This window comes from Eumetopias jubatus, unplaced genomic scaffold (genome assembly GCF_037043125.1).
Source record: "Eumetopias jubatus isolate StellerSeaLion01/CBP00866 unplaced genomic scaffold, mEumJub1_p1.0 scaffold_7, whole genome shotgun sequence".
NCBI lineage: Eukaryota > Metazoa > Chordata > Mammalia > Carnivora > Otariidae > Eumetopias > Eumetopias jubatus.
In genome coordinates, this window is record NW_028274813.1 from 2,352,253 (window position 1) to 2,378,548 (window position 26,296).

General features: G+C 48.0%; 2 protein-coding genes across 4 annotated transcripts in view; one reads left to right on the forward strand and one right to left on the reverse strand.

Moving 5' to 3' along the window:
• Positions 1–16,527, reverse strand: part of COA8 (cytochrome c oxidase assembly factor 8) — a 29,896-nt gene extending 13,369 nt beyond the window's left edge. The window contains exons 1-2 of one of the 2 annotated variants that reach the window (XM_088024429.1): positions 16,371–16,527; positions 75–272 (exon numbers count right to left, since the gene is read on the reverse strand). In XM_088024429.1, coding sequence (XP_087880555.1) covers positions 75–272; positions 16,371–16,493 — 321 coding nt within the window. In that variant the 5' untranslated portion in view covers positions 16,494–16,527. The remainder of the gene's footprint in view (positions 1–74; positions 273–16,370) is intronic. The other variant, XM_028101309.2, reaches the window with a different exon arrangement.
• Positions 16,528–16,673: 146 nt separating this feature from the next.
• On the forward strand, positions 16,674–22,748 carry BAG5 (BAG cochaperone 5). Of its 2 annotated transcripts, none has more exons than XM_028101679.2 (2): positions 16,674–16,870; positions 18,516–22,748. In XM_028101679.2, the coding sequence occupies exon 2, from the start codon at positions 18,544–18,546 to the stop codon at positions 19,885–19,887; it is 1,344 nt and encodes a 447-aa protein (XP_027957480.1). In that variant the 5' UTR covers positions 16,674–16,870; positions 18,516–18,543; the 3' UTR covers positions 19,888–22,748. The 2 variants fall into 2 exon arrangements, with proteins under 2 accessions (XP_027957480.1, XP_027957471.1); XM_028101670.2 differs by lacking the exon at positions 16,674–16,870 and adding an exon at positions 17,190–17,314.
• Positions 22,749–26,296: the final 3,548 nt, after the last annotated feature.

Here is a 26,296-nt window from a genome sequence, read left to right on the forward strand (position 1 = left end):
GACTAAGGATTTAGCGCCCCCACGTGGCCACCTGTGTTATTTCTTTCTCACTTGGCCCTCTGATCTAAGCTTACCTTACGAAACGTCAAATTCTGGTTTGCCCAGAACTGTTGGTTCCATTCTTGTGTTTCTTGTCTTAATTGTCTTAGCTTTTGTTCCAACGGTGATTCGTTTTCGGGGACGTAAAAGTAAACGGGTCGAAGGTTTGAATGTTTATCTGGGGGTCCTATCCAATCATGGCAAGATTTTCTTGGAGGGCAGAATCCTGAGACCTTTAACAAAATGCACAGGGTTAACATAAACTAAACGAATCCCTAGTAGTATAAAATGAACAGTCTAGATTTATTAAAGTCCCTCATTAGCTTCCTCTGTTTAAGACTGTCAGAGAATATACAAGTTAAAAGAACTATAATAAATATATTTTATTTTTTAAGATTTTATTTATTTATTTGACAGATAGAGACACAGCAAGAGAGGGGAACACAAGCAGAGGGAGTAGGAGAGGGAGAAGCAGGCTTCCCACGGAGCAGGGAGCCCAACGTGGGGCTCAATCCCAGGACCCTGCGATCACTACCCGAGCCGAAGGCCGACACTCAATGACTGAGTCACCCAGGTGCCCCACTATAATAAATATTAACATGAACATTATAGAGAACATGTTCAAGAATGGCACTGGGGTAATTCAATCCTAATGCAAAAAAAAAAAAAAAGCATCTCAAGCTTACTTTGTACTGTATACAAAACTAACTCAAAATGGATCAAAGACCTAAATGTAAAATCTAAAACTATAATACCTCTAACTTCTAAAGCAGTAGAAAATGTTTACAACCTTAGACTAGGCAACAATTGCTTAGATACAACACCAAAAGCACAATCCACAAAATAAAACAGACAAGCCACAGACTGAGAGAAAATATATGCAAATCTGAAAAAGGACTTATTCCCAGAATATATAAAATTTCTCAAAACTCAATAATAAGAAAACAGACAACCCAATTTAAAAATGGGCAAATTAGCCAAATAAAACTTTCTCCAAAGAAGATATATAGATGGCAAATAAGCACATAAAAGCATGCTCAACATTACTAGTCCTCGGGGAAATGCAAACCAAAACCACAATGAGATATTACTACACATCCTTTAATATGGCTAAAACAACCCCCAAAAGCATTTGACAATAGCAAGTGCTGTTGAAGATGTAAAACACATGAGCTCTTACACATCGCGGGTGGGAATGCAAACTGGTGCAGCCGCTTTGGAAAAAAGCTGGCAGTCCATTACACATTAACCATACACCTCACATATAACCCAGCAACCCACTCCTACGTATTTATCCAAGATGAACAAACACATATGTTCACACAAAAGCTTGTATGTGACTGCTAAAAGTGGCTCTATTTATAATTGCCAAAAGCTGACAAGAGCCTAAATGTTCTCCCACTGGTGAGGGAAAAACAAAGTATGGTGCGTCCACACAATGGGTGCTCTTCAACAATAGAGAACTATGTGCAGCACAGATGAATCTCAGATGCATCGTGTTCACTGAAAAAGCCACATCAAGAGCTTGCATACCGCGGGATTCTACTCATAGGACATTGTGGAGAAGACAGGTGCTGGGTGGAGGAAGGCGCTGACCACAAAGGAACTTTCTGGGCTGATGAAAACGTTCTCTATCTTGAACTGCGGTGCTGGTGCACACGTCTGCCAGCAGTGAGTGTTGCTGTATATAAATTGGGCTTCAATAAACTCGATATTAAAACAAAAAGATGGGGCGCCTGGGTGGCTCAGTCGTTGGGCGTCTGCCTTCGGCTCGGGTCGTGATCCCAGGGTCCTGGGATCGAGCCCCACATCGGGCTCCCTGCTCCGCGGGAGGCCTGCTTCTCCCTCTGCCACTCCCGCTGCTTCTGTTCCCTCTCGCTGTGTCTCTCTCTGTCCAGTAAGTAAATAAAATCTTGAAAAAAAAATTCTCCACACTAGAAAAAATTTAAAAAAAATAAAAATAAAAAAATAAAAAGATGACTTGAGTAGTCAAAAGACTAGCTTCTCCATTTGTCCGTTAAAAGATCAATGTAACGAAAACTCATGGGGAAAATATCACTCAATCTAGGAATCTCTTATAAGTTACTTAAAACAACAACACACTGCTGACCGTGACTTCTACCTCCAATAACAGAGCATCTCCCATGCACCCTCCCTGCATCAAAAACTGGAAAACCAGCAGCAACACAAAGGAGCGTGGATGAGTCTGAGAACAATATACAGACCAAAAGAGCCAGGCACAAAAGAGGATGTGCTATGGGATTGCACTGTGTGGCATTCTGGGAAAAAAATTAGTCACATCAGTGATTGTCAGAGTTGAGGGTGGAAGGGATTGCTTTTATTGGGGTGGCAACTGCAAAGATTCATGTTTGTTAAAACTCATCAGATGTACACTTTGAATGGATGTACTCATTTCACTGTATACAAATTACACCTCAAAGTCAATTAAAAGAATGGTTAAAACTTACAAACACCAGGAGCACCTGGGTGGCTCAGTGCTTAAGCGTCTGCCTTCGGCTCAGATCATGATCCCAGGACCCCGCATTGGGCTCCCTGCTCAGCGGAGAGTCTGCTTCTCCCTCTCCCATTCCCCCTGCTTGTGTTCCCTCTCTCGCCGTGTCTCTCTCTGTCAAATAAATAAAATCTTTAAAAAAAAAAAAAAAACTTACAAACACCCAAAAAAGGGGTGCCTGGGTGGCTCAGTTGGTTAAGCAACTGCCTTCGGCTCAGGTCATGATCCTGGAGTCCTGGGATAGAGTCCGGCATCGGGCTCCCTGCTCAGCAGGGAGTCTGCTTCTCCCTCTGACCCTCCCCCCTCTCCTGCGCTCTCTTTTTCTCTCTCTCTCTCTCATTCTCTCTTTCAAATAAATAAATAAAAATCTTTAAAAAAGAAACACCAAAAAAATACTACAATGAACATAATTAACATTTCTTTTCCCTGGGGAAGGCACTTCATTCAGGATATTTCAGTACTTCATGATCATCATTACAAGATGCAACTTCCAAGGAACTAAAAAGGGTGATGCAGGGCTTGCAAATTTTAACCTAAAGCAGATTTTGTCTATGTGGCTACTCACTGATAATTTAATTTGAAAAAGTAAAAACAATAGCTAATCATTTTACCAATAGAATGTGACTAGCGTTTAATGACGGCCCACCTGGCACGAGCAGCATGGGAGGGAAGGAGAGGCCCTAGCAAAAGAGTTCCCATCTGCTCAGCTCCGTGTCTAATCCTCAGCCTTCCTGTCGCAATGTGGGCTGACATTCATTCAGGTCCCTGGACTCAACCTTGAGAACTGAGCTAAAGAACCAAGTGTAGGGGGGTGGTGGGATGGGGTAACTGGGTGATGAACATTAAGGAGCACACGTGATGTAATGAGCACTGAGTGTTACATAAGACTGATGAATCACCTCTACCTCTGAAACTAGTAATACATTACATGCTAATTAATTGAATTTAAATTTAAAAAAAAACATGGTCACTCAAAGCCTGTTACACAAATGTTTAACTTACGATGCATGTCAATAATCACAGATTAAAAGTACTGTTATTTCGGGACACCTGGGCAGCTCAGTTGGTTAAGCGTCTGCCTTCGGCTCAGGTCGTGATCCCAGATCCTGGGATCAAGCCCCGCATCGGGCTCCCTGCTCAGCGGGGAGTCTGCTTCTCCGTTTCACTTTCCCTCTGTGCTCTCCCTCCCTCCCTCTCTCCCTCTCTCTCTCAAATAAATAAAATCTTAAAAAATAAATAAATAAATAAATAAAAGTACTGTTATTTCATAGAAAAAATATGCTTGGAAAAGTCTGGCAAGATAGATGTGCAGAGATGTTCCTGAAATTCAAGCAACATTTCCAGAGCAATGATGACACCAAAAGAGGCCCCAGACGAGCGCGAGGAAGGACCCCCCTCCCCCCACCAGGCCTGCTCTGGGGGGATGCAAGCACTCTGTGGGGGCAGAGAAGCCAGGAGCCTTTCTCTGCTGTGGCTGGGGGTGGATCTGCAAGCTGTAAGGTGGAGGAGCAGGGAGAAGCATGGGGCAGTGGTGAGGAATCGATGGGGCCGCCCCGAGCAATGTGCTGGTACGTGTTTAGTACCTGAGGGACGTGCAGGATTATAACTCTGCTGATATAAGGGTGTGTGGCACATACTTCACAAATAATAATAATAAACTATGATACCTTTCCTTGTAAATTCCACATAGCCAACTGATTCTTGGCTGTTTTCATTGTTTTAACAACAGCTTTGGTAAGAAATGATTCACATACTATAAAATTAACCCCAGTAAAGAATGCAAATCAGTGTTTTTAGTATGTTCCCAGAGGTGTGCAACCACTGCCAACCCAGAACACTGTCGCCACCCCAAGAAGAAACCCCGTCTCTATGAGCTGTCACTCTCCGTTCTCCCTCCCCCAGCTCTTGGCAACCAATGCTCTACTCTCCGCCTGAATGGATTTGCCTACTGTGGACATTTCATGTAAATGGAATAATACAGTCTGTGCTCTTTAGTGACTGGCTTCCTTCACATAACGTGTTTTCAAGGCTCATCCATGTTGTAGCACGTGTCAGTACTTCGTGCCTTTTTATGGCTGACTGCTATTTCATCTTTTTATGGCTGACTGCTATTTCATAGTATGGATATAACACATTTGGTTTATCCATTCATCAGCTGAGAACATCTGGGTTGTTTCCATGCGGGGGCTATTTTTTTTTTTTAAGATTTTTATTTATTTATTTTTGAGAGAGCAAGAGTGAGCGAGCGCACACCAGCAGGAGGCGCAGAGGGAGAGAAAGAAAGAACCCCAAGCAGCCTCCAAGCTGAGCATGGAGCCTGAGGCGGGGCTCGATCCCATGACCATGAGATCACCACCTGCACCAAAACCAACAGTCCGACGCTCAACTGACTGCGCCCACCAGGCGCCCCTTGGGCTATTATGCATGCTGTGACCATTCGTGTACAGATTTTTGTGTTTTCAACTCTGAGTGTATACATAGGAGTAGAATTTTGCTGGGTCATATGGTAACTCCATGTTTAACCTTTTGAGAAACCGCCCAACTTTCCCAGAGCAGGTGCGCCCTTTTACGTTCCCTCCAGCAGTGAGTCCTCCGTTCTCACTGCAACCATTCTCTAGGCACAAGCATTATCTCACTGCAGTCCTTTCACTGATTTCTGCCAACATCTTCTATTACTAGCCAAGCCGGGGTTGCCCGTGACTAGTTTGTGTACTTCAGACACAAAGGTTACTTGATAGTCAGGATAAAAGTGAAACACACAGGGCGCCTGGGTGGCTCAGTCGTTAAGTGTCTGCCTTCGCCTCGGGTCATGGTCCCGGGGTCCTGGGATCGAGCCCTGCATCGGGCTCCCTGCTTCTCCCTCTCCCACTCCCCCTGCTTGCGTTCCCTCTCTCGCTGGGTCTCTCTCTGTCAAATAAAATCTTTAAAAAAAAAAAAAAAGTGAAACATGCCCTATTTGTCAATGACATGTATAATTGCTTTGCTTTTGAATCCCAGAGGAATACTTCCTCCTTTGGGGCTACTCACAATGTAATGGCAACAGACAAGATATATTTGTTCTTTGTTTTAAAGATTTTATTTATTTATTTGACAGAGAGAGACAGCGAGAGAGGGAACACAGCAGGGGGAGTGGGAGAGGGAGAAGCAGGCTTCCCGCCGAGCAGGGAGCCCGATGCCGGGCTCGATCCCAGGACCCTGGGACCATGACCTGAGCAGAAGGCAGACACTTAACGGCTCTGAGCCACCCAGGCGCCCCAAGATATGTTTGTTAATGCAACCTCTCTTACTACGTTTTCTCCTTCACTTTCCTAAGTCAAGACAATCAACAAAACAATAAATCGAGCCCTGATTTAGCACGTTTGTGAGTTTCCGTGGTGCAAATACTTCCACCATGGACAATTTCAAGCAGCATACCATTATATGGTATTTCCCCCATGTAGGTACAATAGTCATAAATAACCTCACAAGCAGAGATCATTGTAAAATGTAGTAAAATAAACAGAAGTGATACAGTTTAAGTATGTATTATCTTTGCTTTTAATAGAATTTATTTCAGTATATAATTTTTAGAAACGGCCGTTTATGAGCAAAACTCCTGAAAACGCAGGGAGCGGCTCCCTTCGGGCAGGGGATGAGTGCTGGCTGGGTATGAGAACACACTCGCCACTCTGGGTCCTGTCACAAATGCACTCGCCCAGTCACCCCAATTCCCTCCTGCCTTTCTTCAAAACGGTGCATAACATGCTCCAGACTACCTTAACCAGGTTACTAAAGATGATTTATGGAAATGGTAGTCAAAAAGTCGTTTAAATATTGATAGTTTTGTACCGTGGGGAAGGCCCGCACTCCCTTGGGGTCTGCAGCTGGACCTGAGAGTTAAATTGATCCAAGACAGATCCACACGAGACAAGCACCCAGGTCTCATGTGTGCACAAGGCCCACAGGGAAATGAAGACCCAGATAGCGGCCATGGGCTTATACACCAAGTTGAAAAAAAGCACCAACTGTGGAAAAGTAACTGAAATATATGGGAGACTAGAGAAGGTGAGAATTATTTTAATCAAGAAGGTTCCTTTCCTGGGCACCTGGGTGGCTCAGTTGGTTAAGCAACTGCCTTCAGCTCAGGTCGTGATCCTGGAGTCCCGGGATCAAGTCCCGCATCGGGCTCCCTGCTGAGCAGGGAGTCTGCTTCTCCCTCTGACCCTCTTCCCTCTCGTGCTCTCTATCTCTCATTCTCTCTCTCTCTCAAATAAATAAATAAAATCTTTAAAAAAAAAAAAGAAAAAGAAGGTTCCTTTCCTCCTGGGAGAGGGAGGGCATCTTTCACCAGGAGCTTCAGCTCGGGGCCTCTTGGAAGAACAGGAGGGGTCAGACCACCCTTTTAGTATCTACTGCTTCTCAAAATAACCCTGATGCCAAAGCAGCCTGCCGGAGAGCGGCATATTCTGCCACCCTTCAGCACTGTAGAGAGCTACAGCTTACACCATTAGCTCACGTACCTACAAGGGTTTTACTTTCCTAAATACAATTTATGAGAAAACAGATGAAACCAAACAGAACTTCTAAAATTATCAACATAATGAGCAAAGTTTGTGTCCTATACGCCTTCTAGAAGCAAGCAAACTTAACTGTATGTGTATTAGAAAAATAATAAGGGAAAATATTTTTAAAGAAACATTTCTAAAATTCACTGTACAGTTTTTTTGCCTTAAGAGCTCTGCCCCGGGGCGCCTGGGTGGCTCAGTCGCTAAGCGTCTGCCCTCGGCTCAGGTCATGGTCCCAGGGTCCTGGGATTGAGCCCCATGTCGAGCCCCATGTTGGGCTCCCTGCTCAGCAGGGAGTCTACTTCTCCCTCTCCCACTGCCCCACTTGTGTTCCCTCTCTGTCTCTGTCAAATAAATAAGTAAAATCTTAAAAAAAAAAAAAAAAAAAGAGCTCTGCCCAATTAGCCTCCCTTTCTGAGCAATGCCTCTGAGCAGGCTCTGCTGCATCCCCCAGTACTTTTCCTCTGGTATCACCTTCAGACTCTGGTGGATGATGTTGCTAGACTGACAACTTTCTACCTGTTTCAAGTTAGCTTATTTCATGATCACTACCAATACTTTCACTTTTTCTTGCAGCAACAGATGTAAGAACCTACCGCTGATCAAAGTTAAAAAGAGTCACATGCTATCCTTTGAGAAGCCTCCTCCTCCGGGGCTGAAGCAATAAGCTTTGCACAATCCTGGCCTGGGTTCTGCCCTGGCCCCAGGAGACGCTGAACTCTGGCATCCCCACACCAGGACTCGAAGGATTCAAAAGCCGCACCCATCTCCTCCTGTGGTGAGGTTTACAGTGTGTGCGCGGAGCGCCCCGTTTCTGCCTCCATGACGATTCTGTGATGGGCCGGTCTGAGCAGCTCCAGCTGCCTCGGGACCGCACCCTCCCTGTTTACTCTGTCTCCACACCCACCAATGCAGCTAAGCAATCTCTCCAAAACCCCCGATCAAACTATGCTCCCCCTTCCCTTAAAACCTTCAGTGATTGCTCATTACCCTCGGGAGAGAGTCTAACCCCTTCCTGGGGTCTGGCAGTCTGGGCTTTTGCGCCCCCCTCCACAGGAGCCTCCTTCAATGACACACCAGCCTGCTTCTGTCCCTCCTCAGACTCTGCGCATGTTCTCCCTGTGGTTCCCCCACCCCCATCATCACAGACCACAGGTTCAAGGGCACGTCTCCAGGTGCTCCCCGTGGCTCCTCACAGCACTTGGCTTGTTCATGCCTGCTTTTCCCACTAGACTGCGAGCCCATGGCGGCACAGACCGCGGCGTCTGTCTGTTCTACGGTCGGAACATGCACTTGTTGGAACAATGTTCTTCCCAGTCTTAATCTTTCCTGTTGACTCTATCTGTTTATGCAAGAAATCCACTCCATCTTCAAAAAGCTCAATATATATGAACTATTTGGTGGACAGACACCTAACAAATCAGAGATGGCAATTATTGATGAACTAGCATCAGAATGTTCAGGAGTTCTGAATGAGCCAAAAGTCATTGCTGTCGAGTGTTCTTTACATTTTGGGTTGTTTTTTTTTTTTAAGGCTTGATTTATTTATTTGACAGAAAGAGAGACAGCAAGAGAGGGAACACAAGCAGGGGCAGAGGCAGAGGGAGAAGCAGGCTTCCCCCTGAGCAGGGAGCCCGATGTGGGGCACCTGAGCCGAAGGCAGACGCTTAAGGACGGAGGCACCCAGGCGCCCCTACATTTTGGGTTCTTGAGGATCCTTAACTGTTAGTTCCTGACAGTTTCTAGATTTTCCAAAGTCTAGATAGAGAAGCAGAGCCTCCCTGAGCGTTCTGGAGTAGACTCACACACAGTGGGAGAACAGGGAGGGGCCAGTGTAGGTGGACACGCCAGAGCTGCAGGGGACCTGGAAGCCAGACTGACCGGCTGACTGGGGGGGGGGGGGCTCAGTCCAGCCAGTGCTGTCACCACTGCGTGGCCACGACTGCTAAAGGTCCCCACCCACACCGGAGTGCTGCGCCCTACAGACCTGCTCAGTCTGACTTCATTCTGCATTCATTTCTTGCAGATTCTGACATCCCTACATTTGATCGTGTTTACTTTTGCCTAGTTCTTTTTTTTTTTCTTTTCAAAGATTTTATTTATTTGACAGAGAGAGACACAGCAAGAGAGGGAACACAAGCTCGGAGAGTGAGAGAGGGAGAAGCAGGCTTCCCTCCGAGCAGGGAGCCCAACGCGGGGCTCGAACCCAGGACCCTGGGATCATGACCTGAGCCGAAGGCAGACGCTTAACGACTGAGCCACCCAGGCACCCCTTGCCTAGTACTTCTGAAGTGTCTTTCTCAGACAAAGCTGGACACTTTGGAAGAGGCACAGTCGGGTGCCTGGGTGGCTCAGTCGTTGGGCATCTGCCTTTGGCTAAGGTCATGATCCCAGGGTCCTGGGATCGAGTCCTGCATCGGGCTTCCTGCTCAGCGGGGAGCCTGCTTCTCCCTCTCCCACTCCCTCTGCTTGTGTTCCTGCTCTCACTATCTCTCTCTCTGTCAAATAAATAAATAAATAAAATCTTAAAAAAAAAAAAGAAGAGGCACAGCCAAGGTGGAAAGTTCCAAATGAAGGGCCAGCAAGTCCACAGAGGGGATTGAATTCCCCCTTCCTGTGTGACAGCAACAGGGCCCTGCTGGCAGAAAGACACCCTAATCAGCTTCCCTAAGACCTGAAACTGCTGCTTGTCATCATCAAATACTGATCTGATACTAGACTGGCCTAACAATCCTTTTCAGAAAGCAACAGCAGGATGGTAGTATGTAGATCTTTCACATTTTATCCATCATTCTAAAAACAATACATGATCTCTAGTTTCCATTTTATTGGAAAAAGCCTTTTAAAAAAAACCCTCCACGAATATTTCTGGACTTCTGCCCCAAAGCCTTTAGTCTTAGAAACTAAAGGTGATTCACACAAAGGGACCCAGTGGGTGGAAACAGAGATGGCCAGCCCAGGCTCACCCCGTGGACTTCCATCCCAAGCTGGGGGCTCCTCCCCTTCCCCAAGCTGACCGAGGACGCTGAAGGACAGCAGCAAGGGGACAGACGGGCAGGCTTCACCCTAACTGTGCTTCACCAGTTTTACCACCTTTCAGACCTGGACCCATCTCTTCCTCTTGCAGGCTGCCTATCAGGAAACGTCAAGGAGCCATCCCAACAATTCATGGCTTTTTCGAGAGACCCACATGGAACGAAAGCAGCTCAAAGTGGCACCAGGAGAGTTCAGTTACTCTTCCGTCTGTCGCTTCGTGATCGCTCAAGCACTCTGTGTGACGGGTGAGCTCTGTCAACCACCCTCAGTTCTCCATTATAATCTGAGAGATCCTATCTTAATTGTAGCAGAGGTAGCTCCTCTCTCTCCCCTATAAATATATGTTCCGTCTTTGTACATCCAAGAACAGCTATTTAAAAGGGAGGAGAAGGGGTTTGGGGGAGGAAAAAGTTCTTCTGTAAAAAGGAAGAATCCCTTTGAGGTTAGAGTAATTACTGTAATTTATGGCTCTTGCAGCATCAGCATGTAATGCACGGTTTGCTCCAAGTGGAGCGGCTGTCTTGGTGCGGGGCAGGAGGCGGGCGCCGTGCAAGCTGGAACCCAACAGCTCCGCTGGCAAGCGGCCCGACAGTTTCTGCCTCTTCACAGAGGAAGGACTGTGCGTGCAGCCACTTGTCAGACTGAGTCTTCACCACTGTGTCTGGTGGGGCACTAACCTTCCACTCTTCCCTCTTGAAGTGCCAACTGCCAGCCGGGCAGCCCCGAGCTGGGCCTCTCCCGGTCCCACTGTGCAGGCCCCACTTCACTCTCCACCCCTCCCGCTTCACAGCGGGCCCCGGAGCTCTCCCGGCACACTCCCGCTCTGGGCCCTCCCCCCAAGCCAGGATTTGGAACGGAAGACTTTCCCCCAGGCCCTCCTTCCCGGAAGTGCCTATACATGCCACAAAGCTCCTGAGTTCAGGTGTCACACTATCGGCCACTGGGGAAACCAGTGGGCAAAGATGAAAGAACAAATGTTGGCCAATTTTAGTGTTCCTGCAGGTGTTTCCTGGTCTATCATCCTGACACTTCTGAGATGGGAACTGAAAGTCTGACCTTCTGGAGGGCTGGGATCCCCTGCCTCCCATCTAGACAGAGGCTAGGTGCCTCGGCAAACCACTGTCAGCAGTACATAAAAAGACCAGCACATCAGGACCAAACTGGGTTTATATTGGGATTGAAAGCTTGGTTTAACATTAGAAAATCAATCAATCCTGATGGAAGAAGACAAATTCCCAATGAAGTAGTCATCTTCAAAAAAAAAAAAAAAAGTCAAATCTAAATGTGGTCAAGGCTCTAGATTGCAGCTGTCCATTTACAGGAAACACACAGACGGGAGGTACACATTAAATTACACCAGGGGAAAGCCAACAGCAAAATGCAGACTGTGGGAAATTCTACAGGATACATCCTTCCCCTGCTCCCAATAAACTGCTTTGAAAAATGGAAGGGGATGGTCAAAACCTACAGATCAAAAGAGAAGTAAAAGAATATCAATCAGTTGCAACATGTAGACCTTATTTGCATCCTGATACAAGCAAACGTAAAAAAAAAAAAAAAAAACGACTTCTAAGACAATCGGAAAAACCTGAACACTGAACATTTGCTGGAACTAAGGAATTATAATATTTTAGTTATTATGTTTATATGTATTTTTAAAATCCGTGTCTTTTATATGTTTTATTTTTTAAAAAGATTTTATTTATTTGAGAGAGAGAGCACAAGCAGGGGGAGAGGCAGAAGCAGAGGGAGAAGCAGGCTCCCCATTGAGCAGGGAGCCCAATGCGGGACTCAATGCCAGGACCCTAGAATCATGACCTGAGCCAAAGGCAGACGCTTAACCAACTGAGCCACCCAGGTGTCCCTTTATATACAAGATTTTATTTATTCATTTGTCAGAGAGAGACAGAGAGAGAGAGCACAAGCAGGGGGAGCAGCAGGCAGAAGGAGAAGCAGACTCCCCACTGAGCAAGGAGCCCAATGCGGACTCAATCCCAGGACCCTGGGATCACGACCGGAGCTGAAGGCAGATGCTTAAACTGAGCCACCCAGGTGCCCCAAATCCGTATCTTTTAAAGACATATATGGAAATAGTTACAAATGAAGTATGCAGTCTGATATTTGCGACAAAATTATCTGGGAGGGGAGGTTGGGATGGGGTAAAGATGACATAAACACCCACAAGTAGATAACTGTACAAGCAGGGTACTGGATACACAGCAATTCTTTATATAATCTTCTATTTTTGCATGTTTTAAATTTCCTAAGTAACAAGAGATGAGTGCAATTGCCCACATTAACAGAATAAGGGGAAACCCCGTAATCACTTCACTTGATGCAAAAGCATGTGGCGACAAGAGAACACCAGACTGAGAGTGAGAACAGCTCCCTTTAGCCCTGATTCTGCTGGGTAACACCAGGCCAGTCACTCCACCTCTCTGGGCCTTGGGCCCTTGTCTCAAGAATAATGGAGTTTAACCACACGATTTTTTCTTTTTTTTTAAGATTTATTTATTTGAGAGAGGGGAGGGGAAGAGGGAGAGGAAGAGAGAATCCCACAAGCAGACTACCCACTGAGCCTGGAGCCCCGACAGATGTGGGATTCAATCCTAGGACCCTGGGATCATGACCTGAGCCAAAGGCAGACGCCTAACAACTGAGCCACCCAGGTGCCCCTTTTCTTTTTTTTAAAGATTTTATTTGTTTGAGAGAGAGAGAGCACAAGCAGGGGAAGTGGCAGGCAGAGGGAGAGGGAGAAGCAGGCTTCCCACCGAGCAGAGAGCCCAATGTGGGGCTTGATTCCAGAACCCTGGGATCATGACCTAAACCGAACGCAGGCACTTAATCGACTGAGCCACTTGGGCGCCCAAAGAGCTGACTTTTCTTTTTAAATTTATTTATTCATTTGAGAGCGAGGGTATGGGGGAGGAGCAGAGGGAGAGGGAGAGAATCTTAAGCAGACACCGCTGAGTGCGAGCCCGAGCCCGACGTGGGGCTCAATATTGTGACCCTAAGATCATGACCTGAGCCAAAATCAAGAGTCAGATGCTTAACTGACTGTGCCACCCAGGCGCCCCAAGAGCTGACTTTTTAAGTTGGGTTTGGAAGAAAAAGTGGTACAAAGATAGGAGATGGGAATAAATCATGTAGACCCTAAAAGCAGCTCTCCTTAATTCCAATGGAGAACAAAGAATTAATGAAAAACATGTAGGGTGAAACAACAGACGTTGGTGAGAATGTGCAGAAAGGGGAACCCTCCTGCACCGTTGATGGGAATGCAAACTGGTGCAGCCACTGTGGAAAACAGTACAGAGGTTCCTCAACAAGTTAAAAATAGAACTACCTTACGATCCAATAATCCCACTATGGGGTATTTACCCAAAGAATACAGAAACACTAATTCAAAGGGATACATGCACCCCTGTGTTTATAGTAGCGTTATCTACAACAGCCAAGATCCGGAAGCAGCCCAAGGGTCCACTGATTGATGAATGAAATCTTGCCATTTGCAATAACATGGATGGATCTAGAGAGTATTATGCTAAGTGAAATAAGTCAGTGAAAGACTCATGTGTGCAATTTAAGAAACAAAACTAATGAGCAAAGAAAGGAAAGAAAAAAGCAGACAAACCAAGAAACAGCCTCTTCTTTTTTTTTTTTAAAGATTTTATTTATTCATTTGAGACACAGAGATACAGAGAGAGAAAGAGAGCATGAGCAGGGAGAGAGGCAGAGGGAGAAGCAGGCTCCCCGCTGAGCAGGGAGCCCGATGCGGGGCTCAATCCCAGGACCCTGGGATCATGACCTGAGCCGAAGGCAGACGCTTAACCATCTGAGCCACCCAGGCGCCCCAAGAAACACTCTTAATTACAGAGAACACACTGATGGTTACGGGGGGGGGGGTGGTGAGGGGTGGGGGAAACAGGTGATGGGGCCTACGGAGCGCACTTGTGATGAGCGCTGGGTCATGTATGGAAGTGCTGAATCACTATATTACATACCTGAAACTAATATAACACTGTATGGTAACCATACTGGAATTAAATTTAAAAAGTTAATTAAAGGGGCGCCTGGGTGGCTCAGTCATTAAGCGTCTGCCTTCGGCTCAGGTCGTGATCCCAGGGTCTTGGGCTGGAGCCCCGCATCGGGCTCCCTGCTCTGCGGGAGGCCTGCTTCTCCCTCTCCCACTCCCCCTGCTTGTGTTCCCTCTCTCGCTGGGTCTCATTTATTTGAGAGAGAGAGAAATGAGAGACAGAGAGCACGAGAGGGAAGAGGGTCAGAGGGAGAAGCAGACTCCCTGCCGAGCAGGGAGCCCGATGTGGGACTCGATCCCAGGACTCCAGGATCATGACCTGAGCCGAAGGCAGTCGCTTAACCAACTGAGCCACCCAGGCGCCCTAAATAAATAAAATCTTAAAAAAAAAAAAAGTTAATTAAAAATATGTTGTGTGAACTAAACATACAGGATTAAAATACATCTATTTAAATAAAGAAAACAGAAGGTTTACAACCTGTTACTTTTAAGAAGAGCTAATATTTAAAATCAAAGTCTAAAAGACAACAATCTCTCTGTGCTGCAGGAATTTAATTACCTGGAGAACCAGCCATATACTCAGCAAACACTCAAAGACAAGACCAAACACATAGGAAATACAAAATGCCCTGAAGTAAGAACTGTTCCTTTAAGTTCCATATAATATCTAGCATAATGGGGCACACATCCTAAAAAGCAAAACAAAACAAAAAAACACAACACCACAAGTCATAATGCTAGAACAGAACAAGGTCTGACTCATGGGCCAGCTGCTTCACTTTTCAGCATCATCACAATCAACATCATCACAGGCTTAGACAGGTGAGTGGCACCAGCTTCCTAGTCACTTGGGACTACAATAGGAAGAAAGGTCTCATCTTGAGGATTAGACCCACGGTAAGATTTATTTTAACCAAAGGCTATGTGACAATAAAGAAAACTCTGTGTGGTGTGTTTTTTTTTTTGTTTTTTTTTTTTTTAGATTTTATTTTTAAGTAATCTCTACACTCAATGTCGGGGCTGGAACTCACAGTCCCGAGATCAAGAGTTGCATGCTCCACCGACTGAGCCAGCCAGGTGCCCCTTGTGTGTTCTTTTTTCCAGCACTAGTTCACAAAACAAGCTAAGGTAAGTCCTCATCCTAGGGACACTTGTTGATGTGAAGTTTGCCCTTCCAGAGCATTTCCAAATACATGAATATCTTCCTGCCCAAAGACTGAGATGCTGGGTGGGTTTCTACGTTGTAGGAATGTAAGTCACAGCTGTGGCCACTGTAACAGGGAACTGAGTCAGGTGACCAGTCGCCCTGCTAACTTCTTGTCTAAACTAAAAACTAGACAGAACTTCAAAGCTGCGTTTATAAAAGCAGCTAGCAGTAACAAACTAAAATAAATGAAAATTTACAGGCAGGCACATTCTGGAATTCTTAACTGGCTTTTCTACCCCAGGTTCCCCCGCCTCCATCCTTAGCCTGTTGGCAAATTCGGGGTTAGTATACGTATGCTTTGTTTAAATATTTTATCTGCAGCCCATTCCACACCTGTCAACGTTTTCGTATGACGGTTGGAATCAAAGCCTAGGACTTCGTGGACAAAACATCCTTCCCCAAAGAAGTGCAATTTATAAAAACTGTCATTCTTTGTTGCTACAGGTTATTAACCATTAACCTTCCACCCGTGAAATGCACGTATGCACATAGTTTCCAAACAAGAAAAACTATTCAAGGGGCAGTCCTACAAAATACAACGATTAAGTGTGCCGTCGCTTGAAGAAAACCACTAATGATCTTAACGAAGACAAAACGCAGACCCAAACAACAAAACATGCTGTGCACATCAAGAGCTCAACTATAAGAATTATTTTCGAGAAGCGGAAAGGTGCGTACAAACTCGCCAGCTGACTCTGCTGCATTAGCAAAAGTTCTGTCAACGGTCCCCGGGGTGGCAGCGACACCCTCGGCTCCATGACACCAAGGCGGCGGACGCAGGACACTGCGGGGCTCCGAGGCCGGGAGGTCGGGCGCCCCTCGCGCGGGGGACTGCCCACTCTGCGCGCCCCCGCCCCCCGCAGGCCGCGGGCCCCGCTCCTGGAGAGTCCGGCTGACGCCGCAGCCGGGCACAAAGGGGTGCGGGGCCCACAGGTGTCCCTGGGTCAGTCCCCTGGCGGTCCGCCCTCCCGGCCCGCCCTCTGCAGGACCGCCGCTTACCCGGCCGGACGCCGCATCCCTGCGCTCCGCGCCGCGCTCAGGGGCGCGCTGACAGCCGGGGCCAGCGAAGGCACGGCAGAGCGGAGGGAGAAAAGCCCTCCCCGAAGGCCGCAAGGCCGCCATGGCCAGCGTCCCTCGGCTGCCGCGGCGCACGGCAAAGCCGCGCCCGCGCGAGGGGCTGCCTTACGGCACGGTCGCAAAGCCGGAGGGAGGGAGCGGCGCGGCCGACCGTGCGCTTTCCCCGCGTAAGACCGGCCTCGCGGGCGACGCGGCGCGGGGGCGGGGATCGGCGGCTGCTCCTGGGCCGCGGGCCGCTCCGGGCAGCCGTGCCAGGCGGTAGTGGCGGCGTCGGCGCGGGCGCGGGGCGGCGCGACGCCGGAGGACGTTTTCGCAGGGCGAGGGCTGTTCGGCCGGGGGCGGGGCCGCGGGACTGGCGACGGCGGGAGCCGCGGAGCCGCTGGACGTCGGCGGCGGAGCGCGCGATGGCGCGGGAGGCACAGGTGAGCGCCGAGCGGCGGCTGGAGGGCCCGCGAGCCGCCCCCGCCCCGCTCCCGCCCGACCCGGCCTCGGCCAGGCGCCGCGTCCTGCCTGCGTCGGACGCGGGCCGGCCCGCTCGCTCCTCTCGCGGGGCTTCCAGTCCCGCCCGGGGGGCTCGGCGGCGCGGCCGAGCGCGGCCACCCCCTCCCCGCGCGGGCCATTGTGAGGTCAGGGCCGGCGGGCGCGTCGGGGGTCCCGGCGCGACGCCCGGAGCGGCCGCTGAGGCCAGTAGCTGCCGCGCCACCGCCGGCCCCTTCACCGGCCGCCCGGTTCAGACCTAGCCGGCAGGGGTGAGAGGGATGCAGCTGGGGGCCCAGCTCCGGTGCCGCACCCCGTGAAGGGCTGACCTTCCACCTCGCCACGTCACCCGCGGGAAGCCAGACTAAACCAGCTTAGACCTCTTCTGGGTAAAGTGCTGGCAGGGAAGGGCGAGAAGGGGGGGGAAGAAGCCGGGCAGCCCGCCCTTCGTGGGCCTCCAGAGACATGTTCCTGGCCCGAACACCCGCAAGGGATTGGTGTCCACTGACCATCCGTCCTCGTGCGTGAGGCGGCTGGTAGAAACTCGGGAGCATGGGGGAGAAGACATGCGTGAAGGCGTTCCGGACTCTGAATGGGAGGCTAATGAATGAATTGTTCATAGTTGTCGCATTTGGGGGCGGGCGGAGGTACTAGCCCTCCAAAGGCCAAGGCGGTGCTTTTAACACGGTGCCAGTTCACCTTTCCTTTCCCGTGGAGGGAGGATTTGCGAGGTACTCAGAGGGGGCCGGGGGAAACAGGGTGGCTTTGTAGAAGCGTGGGAAGGGTGGAGAGGAAGTGTGGAAAGTCCCGCTTCTGCGGGACTTTCGGGGGTGACTGGGATCCCCTGCTATTTCACTTTTTCTGGAAACTAGGCATAGCTTTTGGGCCAGGGGGGTGCTGGGATGGCACTGTTATCTTTGAAGGTTAAACGAGCTACTGTTTTACATCCACAGAGGTGCCCTGCTGTTGCCAACAACCAGGGCCAATGTTAATATTATGTAAGATACTTGTGCTGTCTCCAAGCTGGTAGTTGACCTCGTGCGGCACGTGTAAGGACATATGCTACTCTCTTCCAGCTGTGGACACTGGAAATTCACAGGCTCAGAGCTCCAGCTCATTCCCCACTGCAGTATGCTCTGTTCTTTTTTTTTTATAAATTAGTTTCTTTATTATTTTTTATTTTTTTTAAAGATTTTATTTATTTGAGAGAGAAAGAATGAGAGATAGAGAGCACGAGAGGGAAGAGGATCAGAGGGAGAAGCAGACTCCCTGCCGAGCAGGGAGCCCGATGCGGGACTCAATCCCAGGACTCCAGGATCATGACCTGAGCCGAAGGCAGTCGCCCAACCAACTGAGCCACCCAGGCGCCCCTGCTGTCTGTTCTTTAATCACTGCTTTGTGTAGGTGATTTTCAGGAAAGTGGATTAGTCACACTCTGTGTACTTGAGTATGACTGTTGTTTAGATAACAGTAATGATGGGCCCTTTTTCTTGAATATATTTTTTAAAATGATAATCTCAGAATAAATGAACATACGATTACTTTTCTGTAGAGACTTTGTGTAATTTGGCCTTCTTGTCATTTTTTTAGTGCTTGTAAAATCGAACACAACAAAAGTATGGATATGGGAAACCAACATCCTTCTATCAGTAGGCTTCAGGAAATCCAAAAGGAAGTAAAAAGTATAGAACAGCAAGTAATTGGCTTCAGTGGTCTGTCAGATGACAAGAATTACAAGAAACTGGAGAGGTTTCTAACAAAACAACTCTTTGAAATAGACTCTGTAGATACTGAAGGAAAAGGAGATATTCAGCAAGCGAGGAAGAGGGCGGCACAAGAGACAGAGCGTCTTCTCAAAGAGTTGGAGCAGAATGCAAACCACCCACACCGGATCGAAATACAGAATATCTTTAAAGAAGCCCAGTCCCTGGTGAAAGAGAAGATTGTGCCATTTTATAGTGGGGGCAACTGTGTAACTGATGAATTTGAAGAAGGCATCCAGGATATCATCCTGAGGCTGACACATGTCAAAACCGGAGGGAAGATCTCCTTGCGGAAAGCGAGGTATCACACTTTAACCAAAATCTGTGCGGTGCAAGAGATCATTGAAGACTGCGTGAAAAAGCAGCCTTCTCTGCCACTCTCCGAGGATGTGCATCCTTCAGTTGCCAAAATCAACTCGGTGATGTGTGAGGTGAACAAGGCCAGGGGCACTCTGATTGCACTTCTGATGGGAGTGAATAGTAATGAGACTTGCAGGCACTTATCCTGTGTGCTCTCGGGCCTGATTGCGGATCTGGATGCTCTGGATGTGTGCGGGCGTACGGAAATCAGAAATTACCGGCGGGAGGTTGTGGAAGATATCAACAAATTATTGAAATATTTGGATTTGGAAGAGGAAGCAGATACTACTTATGCATTTGACCTGGGACAGAATCATTCCATTTTAAAGATAGAAAAGGTCCTCAAGAGAATGAGAGAAATAAAAAATGAACTTCTTCAAGCACAAAACCCTCCTGAATTATACCTGAGCTCCAAAACAGAATTGCAGGGTCTGATTGGACAGTTGGATGAGATCAGTCTCGAGAAGAACCCTTGCATCCGGGAAGCTCGGAGAAGAGCAGTGATTGAGGTGCAAACCCTGATAACCTACATCGACTTGAAGGAGGCCCTGGAGAAGAGGAAGGCATTTGCTTGTGAGGAGCACCCGTCCCATAAAGCGGTCTGGAACATCCTTGGAAACTTGGCCGAGATCCAGGGCGAAGTTCTTTCATTTGATGGGAACCGAACTGATAAGAACTACATCAGGCTGGAAGAGCTGCTCACCAAGCAGCTGCTAGCCCTGGACGCCGTCGACCCACAAGGAGAAGAGAAGTGTAAGGCTGCCAGGAAACAGGCGGTGAAGCTCGCCCAGAACATCCTCAGCTATCTCGACTTGAAATCCGACGAATGGGAGTACTAAACACTACCCATCTCACGGTTGATACTTCTTGTTTTGCACTTTATACATACTTCTATGTATTTATAGAGAGCTTTCAGTTCGTTGAGCCTAAATGTGATTTATACATGCAGATTTCAATCTCCATTTTTATGATTTAAGCAAATTATATTCAGTATCTCTGCTGCTTTTGATGTTGCCATACAAATGTCATTATAGCACGTTAATTTTTCCATTTGGATCATTATCTGTATGTTGTGTGGTTTTGGGGGTTTTTTTAATCAGAAAGTGGAATGGGCAGCTTTTGTCATTTTTAAGTGGGTTGTGGAAGCATTGAAATGCAGATCTTTCAGGATCTACATATAGACATAACCTGATAGAGCACTAGAACAATTATGAGAAGGGGAAATTTTTGGTTAGGTAGAAGTAAGGTCCAAACACAAAAGCAAACAATGATATGTTCTATTACACTACATAAAGCAGAAGGGTTTGGGTTTTTTTTCTCTGTTTCTAAGGCCTGATTGGTCCCACCCAAGTTAATAGGGTGGGGGTTTTTTTGTTTTCAGATTTTCTGTTTTTTCATAAGCATTTTTTGTTTGGAAAATGGTGTCTGTATTTTCCCCCATACTCTTCATTTAGAGGAGAAAATCTTACGTGCAACAGAAAATTATGAAAATTAATAGCAAAAAAACCTTTGAGATTGCACTGAAGAAGGGAAAAAACACCAACTAATTACCTTCAGATTTTGTTGTAAACTCTGAATTTACAAGTTTCTTCCGTAGTCATCAGTAAGGATGGGAACATTTAAGTGAAGTTAGGAGATCTTTTAAAAAAAGAAAAAAAGGAAACACCCATCCCTGTGGCAAGATCATGAAAGCTGGAGATCAGTTACCGATGTCAGGTTGTGCTAAACCTAAGCAGACTTGTCTGTAGCATGTCCCGGGCTGCTTCTATTCAAGGCTGCATCACGGACAAGCTCCTTACACACACCCAGTGCTGTTTTATAGCGGCGGTGAGCAGAATCCACCAGTGGCTCTGCAGGACCAGACCTTGCTAGCTTGTCCGAGGAGGTGAGCTCCTCCTAGCGTCTGAACACCTCGCACCCTGGGACTGAGCAGTGAAAGCAGCTCTAAGCATCTGCCGGGCTCCATAGCTCACGTCCCCGGCACGTGGAGGTGTCTCTAGGGCCAGAAAGAGCCAGTAAGCTCTGTCTGTGTGTGGTGTTTTTCCTTCTGCTGAAGGGTATACAGATTTCTGTATGTGCTCTCTGAGGGTCCAGTTCTATGGCTGCCAGTTGATGGGTCAAAAGAATTTCCCAAAGTTCTGAAGTGCCTTGATAACGTGTTGGTCCCAGCATGATGACGAACAGACTGTTGTCACCTTTCACACAATAACCCTTCTAGAGTACGGCTTTGGACTCTGGTAGTCTGTAATGTTCTTTCAGAGATAATGATTTGGTAACTATGTAGGCAGCTAAAAATAAGAGATAAGGGAATAGCCCTAAATACCGAAAAGATGATAAAAGTGTGGCCCTCAAGAGACTTTTCCGCCTTGTCTCAGCATTGCCCAAGTCAAAAGGCATTTGCGTCTTTGGGCCTTGAGCCCCTCCCGTGTGCGCATCCAGCCCCTGGTGCCTGCAGGTCCCAGTGCAGGTCCCTGGGAGCTCATTTTGGCCGAAGTCCTTTCAGGACTGCTATTCTGTATCATCATTTTCGGGTGCTCTTAAAAGGAGTTTCTAAACTCAAGTGCTGCCTCAGTTTACTCCCCTGGGAAATCAGGGCTTCCTCTCAAGCACTTGAGGCATGTCCTGCCCCAGGCTCTACGTCACTTTCAATGTCAGATTTGAAGGTTGAATGTCAGCATTTCCTTTCAAAGTATCCATTGTTCTTCCAAAAGGGAACTGCCTGTGCTCTTCATTTCAAACAAGGTGTTCTGTAGCCTTTCCAGTGCCGCTCAGCTCTGCCTTACAGCGCTGCCTGTAAGTGGAGGGAAGTCTCGAGCGCCGTTGCGGATTTCTCGCGGGGGCTCTTTTGGTCATCGAGATGATCAGACCATCCTCAAGTGACTTAAGGCGTGGCATCTCCTGTCCAACCCGTCCTAGCTCCTTGCACCTGATGACTTTCCCATAAGGAACCCTAGTGACACGGGATTTGGCTTTTCTTGTCCCCAGCTGGGAGCTGTCTGTGTTCATAGGGGCTGCCTCATGTAACTTTAAATTGGGCTCATGACACTGTATTGTATTTTTATGATCTTACATGAAGAGAACCTGTAATGGAAGTAAAACCTACCCCCAAAAAAATGTTTGGCCTTGGGTCTGCATTAAACGGTATAATCCATGTTCATGCAAAAACTGGCTGGGAATGTTTGCTTTCTTTACCTCACATGCAGACAGCTTTGCTTTCAGGTCAGCCTTTACCCAAATTAGACTAAAGTCAGTCGACCTCTAATGAAGTAGTTATGAAAATAAATGTAATGAATAAGTCTCCTAAGTACAGTGGGATGCTTTATTTTGCTACAATGCCTTGGTATAGTGTATGTGATACAAGTTAGTAGTATGTGCGAGATGCCTCACCAGTGTGGCTCATTTGTTTTACTTTGCCAATTTTTATCTGGTTTTTGAAGGTCTAAGCCTATCCTGTACGTACAGATTATTTTTAAGCAAAGCTTTTCAGCTTCTAATGCGTCTAGTATTTTTCTAAGAATAAGTGGAGAAATATTTGCCATTGATTTTGATGTACAATACAGATGTGTTCCTCCAGTGTGTTGGTTCTATCCCTACTCTATTCATTGTATGACTATTGTAATCGTATGTCTGAAATAATCAGTATTTTGAGATATTAGTATACCCTTAATTATTAATGCAATAAAAATCTCTTAGCTTATCTTTGCAGTGGAGAAAGGATGTGAGTCTGAGGTGTGAGTTCTGTTCTGATTCACCTTCATATACTGTCCAACCCGGGTGAGGAATGATGTCTTGGAAGAGTGGACCCGGCATGGGGAAGGTGGGCTTTGTAGGTCCGGTTGGTGGTAATGGCCTAAGGAGGTGGCCAGGTGAGCACAGACAGGGTCCCGTGGCAGGTGAAGGGGTAACCGTTCCATGTAAGCAACCCCAGAAGTGTGGGGACCAGAGAACGGTCCAGGGGAGATATGGTCTCCCGTTCTGCCCATGGGCCTGTGCACACAGGTGACCTTACCTGTAGCAAAGAGGGGAAAGTCTAGGAAACTCCTCTCCCCGGAGAAAAGGCTTAAGGTGTGCTATTGAAGCTCATCTTCTCATTAGCAGAGAACTGGTATTTCTGACCAGTTAGTCCTTCCAGGGCTCCTGAGCCCTCAGCCACCTCCCTGTTCCATCTCCAGTGAGGACGAGCCCCACTCACTTGGGCAGTTTCTCTGCCCGTTGTACACCTGTTCATGAAAGCAGGACCTTGTTTGTTCTGCTTCTAGCCTTCTACGAGCACGTTTCTGCTGTCTTCTCTCTTGCTGCGAGTGTCTTCCATGTGACCCACATGCTCAGCCATGCAAATGTGGCCTAGGCCCAGAAGTGAAAAGAAAGAAATTGTACAGGTTAAAAAAGAATACTTTGGGGGAAACTGGAAATTTTTTAATAAATCCTCTGCCACACACTGAGATGCACTGTATACCACATTAGGCTTTGATTCCTTGTGGACATTAGAACCAGTGTCGTCAAGCTCCTACTGCGTGCCGCATGGCCGTGCTAATGGTCAGAAAATACCCATCACACCATGTGGCCCCAAAGAAACCACAGTCTGGTTAAGGTGGTAGAGGACATGCTGTGCTGGGCGCTCTGGATCTGTCTCTGGCATAAATGCCTGGGCATCAGGAGCTAGGAGGGTGCTTAGTGTGCACTGGTGAGGCCAGGGGATGTCATGGCCCAGGGAGGCTGAGGGAGGGGGCTCAGGGGTCCCTAACGGCACTGGACAGGAGGAACCCCGGAGGGGGCTGGGGTGAAGCCCTGGCATGCAAATGTGCCAGCTGGAGTGCAAGCAAGGCCCAGATTGGGCCCTTGGATGCAACTCTGAGGTTATCCAGGTGGTCAAGATGTGTCAGATGGTGGCTTCTGCTGTGATTGATTGATTTGAGAGAGAGCGAGGTGGGGTAGGGGCAGAGGGAGAATCTTCCAAGCAGACTCTCCGCCAAGCTCAGTGAAGACCTGAGCTGAGATCAAGAGTCGGACACTTAGCTGCCTGAGCTACCCAGGTGCCCCCACTTCTGCTGTAATGTAAATGCTTCGTTTTCCAAGCCATCTCTGACTGACTGAACCAGTGCGCCAGGCCCTGTGTGAAGCATGTTATACACACACTTAATTCTCAGAAGTGTTCCAAGGTAGGTTTAGTACTCTGTTTCATAGATGATTCAGACCTTCGGGTGATCACTTGCCCAAGGAAATGCCCTGGGTCACAGGGCACATAGGAAAGGCAGTCACTATCCAGGACAGCGCCAACTCAGCAGAACTCCTGCCCCAGTTTACCTGGAGGGCAGGTCCTACCTGCAGGGCTCCTGAGCACACTGTGCACAGCCCAGGAGCTCATGATGGCCCACCTGGGGGAGCAGCTGATAACTCAGGCCCAGCAGTTGAGAGCTCAGGCTGGGGCCGGAAATCTCAGCTCTTCTGCCGAGCTCCAGCACCTTTCTGCAACGTGGGAGCTTAGCACCAAAGGTTGAGGCGGACGCTAGCTAGTGCACACCACGTTGGGCTCCAAATGTCAAAAAAACCTGCATCCTTTTTTTTCTTTTTTTTTCAGATTTTATTTATTTGACAGAGAGACAGGGAGCGAGGAACACAAGAAGGGGGAGTGTGAGAGGGAGAAGCAGGCTTCCCACTGAGCAGGGAGCCCAACTCAGGGCTCAAACCCAGGACCCTGGGATCATGACCTGAGCCGAAGGCAGACACTTAACGACTGAGCCACCCAGGTGCCCCCCCCCGCTTTTTCTAAGATTTTATTTTTAAGTAATCTCTATACCCAACATGAGGTTCAAACGACAACCCTGAGATCAAGAGGGGCTTGCTCAACCGACTGAGCCAACCAGGCGCCCCGCCCCCCACCCTGCATCCCTTTTGGTGGGAAAACTTCATAAGAAATACTGTCTTAAACCAGCGTCTTACTCTGTCCTCATGTCTCTTCATTGTGAATTATAACTGGAAAAATACCTCCTTCCTACTTATCCTCAAAGTGAAGTTAATATTTCTCCTCTTTGGATCCGTACACCTTCCTGAGCTGCCAGGAGGCCATGGCTCCCAGTTTGAGGAGCACGGCCTGCCTCCACATCTTGTCTTCACTCTGTGGTCACAACATTTCATTTATACAATAAACAAGCCATTTTGGGGTGCTTGGGTGGCCTAGTCGGTTGAGCATCTGACTCTTGGTTTCGTCTCAGGTCATGATCTCAGGGTCATGGGATCGAGCTCCGTGTCTGGGTCTGCGCTCAGCACGGAGTCTGCTTGAGACTCTCTCTCTCTCTCTCCCTCTGCCCCTCGCCCTGCTCACGTGCTTTCTCAAAATAAAATCTTTAAACTCTTGAGCCATTTCCCTGTAGCCTGTTTCCCAAGTGAACACGGCCAGCCCTCATGCTGACATGAGTGTCGCCGTCCCAGTCCTCCAGGGGCCTGGGACACAGGGCTGAGTGGTCCCGTCACCTTCCTACCTGGCCAGACTGCAGGCCTGGCCTCCACACCTGCCCTTCCTCCCACAGCTCCCTGGCCTCTGGCTCACTTGTCACCCCTCGCCAGGCCACCCCACACTGCCTTCCAAACTCACCATGTCCTTTCAATGAACTCTTCTTGGGAAGTAGTGTTCTCGGCTCCTGCTACATAATACATATTCAAGAACTTGCTGAATACATGAATGGAAAGTCTCAGATTGCAGATAGCTCCATCAAGTGTTCATAACAGCTGCCTTGGGATGCCTGGTGGGTTCAGTCGGTGAAGGATGCAACTCTTGTTCTCGGAGTCATGAGTTTGAGCCCCACGTTGGGCATGGAGCCTACTTAACACTTTAAAAAAATAAAATAAGGGCGCCTGGGTGGCTCAGTTGGTTAAGCGACTGCCTTTGGCTCAGGTCATGATCCTGGAGTCCCGGGATCGAGTCCCGCATCCGGCTCCCTGCTCGGCAGGGAGTCTGCTTCTCCCTCTGACCTTCTTCCCTCTGATGCTCTTTCTCTACCATTCTCTCTCTCTCTCTCAATAAATAAAAATCTTTAAAAAAATAAAAAATAAAATAGGGGCGCCTGGGTGGCTCAGTTGGTTAAGTGACTGCCTTCGGCTCAGGTCATGATCCTGGAGTCCCGGAATCGAGTCCCACATCGGGCTCCCTGCTCAGCAGGGAGTCTGCTTCTCCCTCTGACCCTCTTCCCTCTCATGCTCTCTATCTCTCATTCTCTCTCTCTCAAATAAATAAATAAAATCTTTAAAATA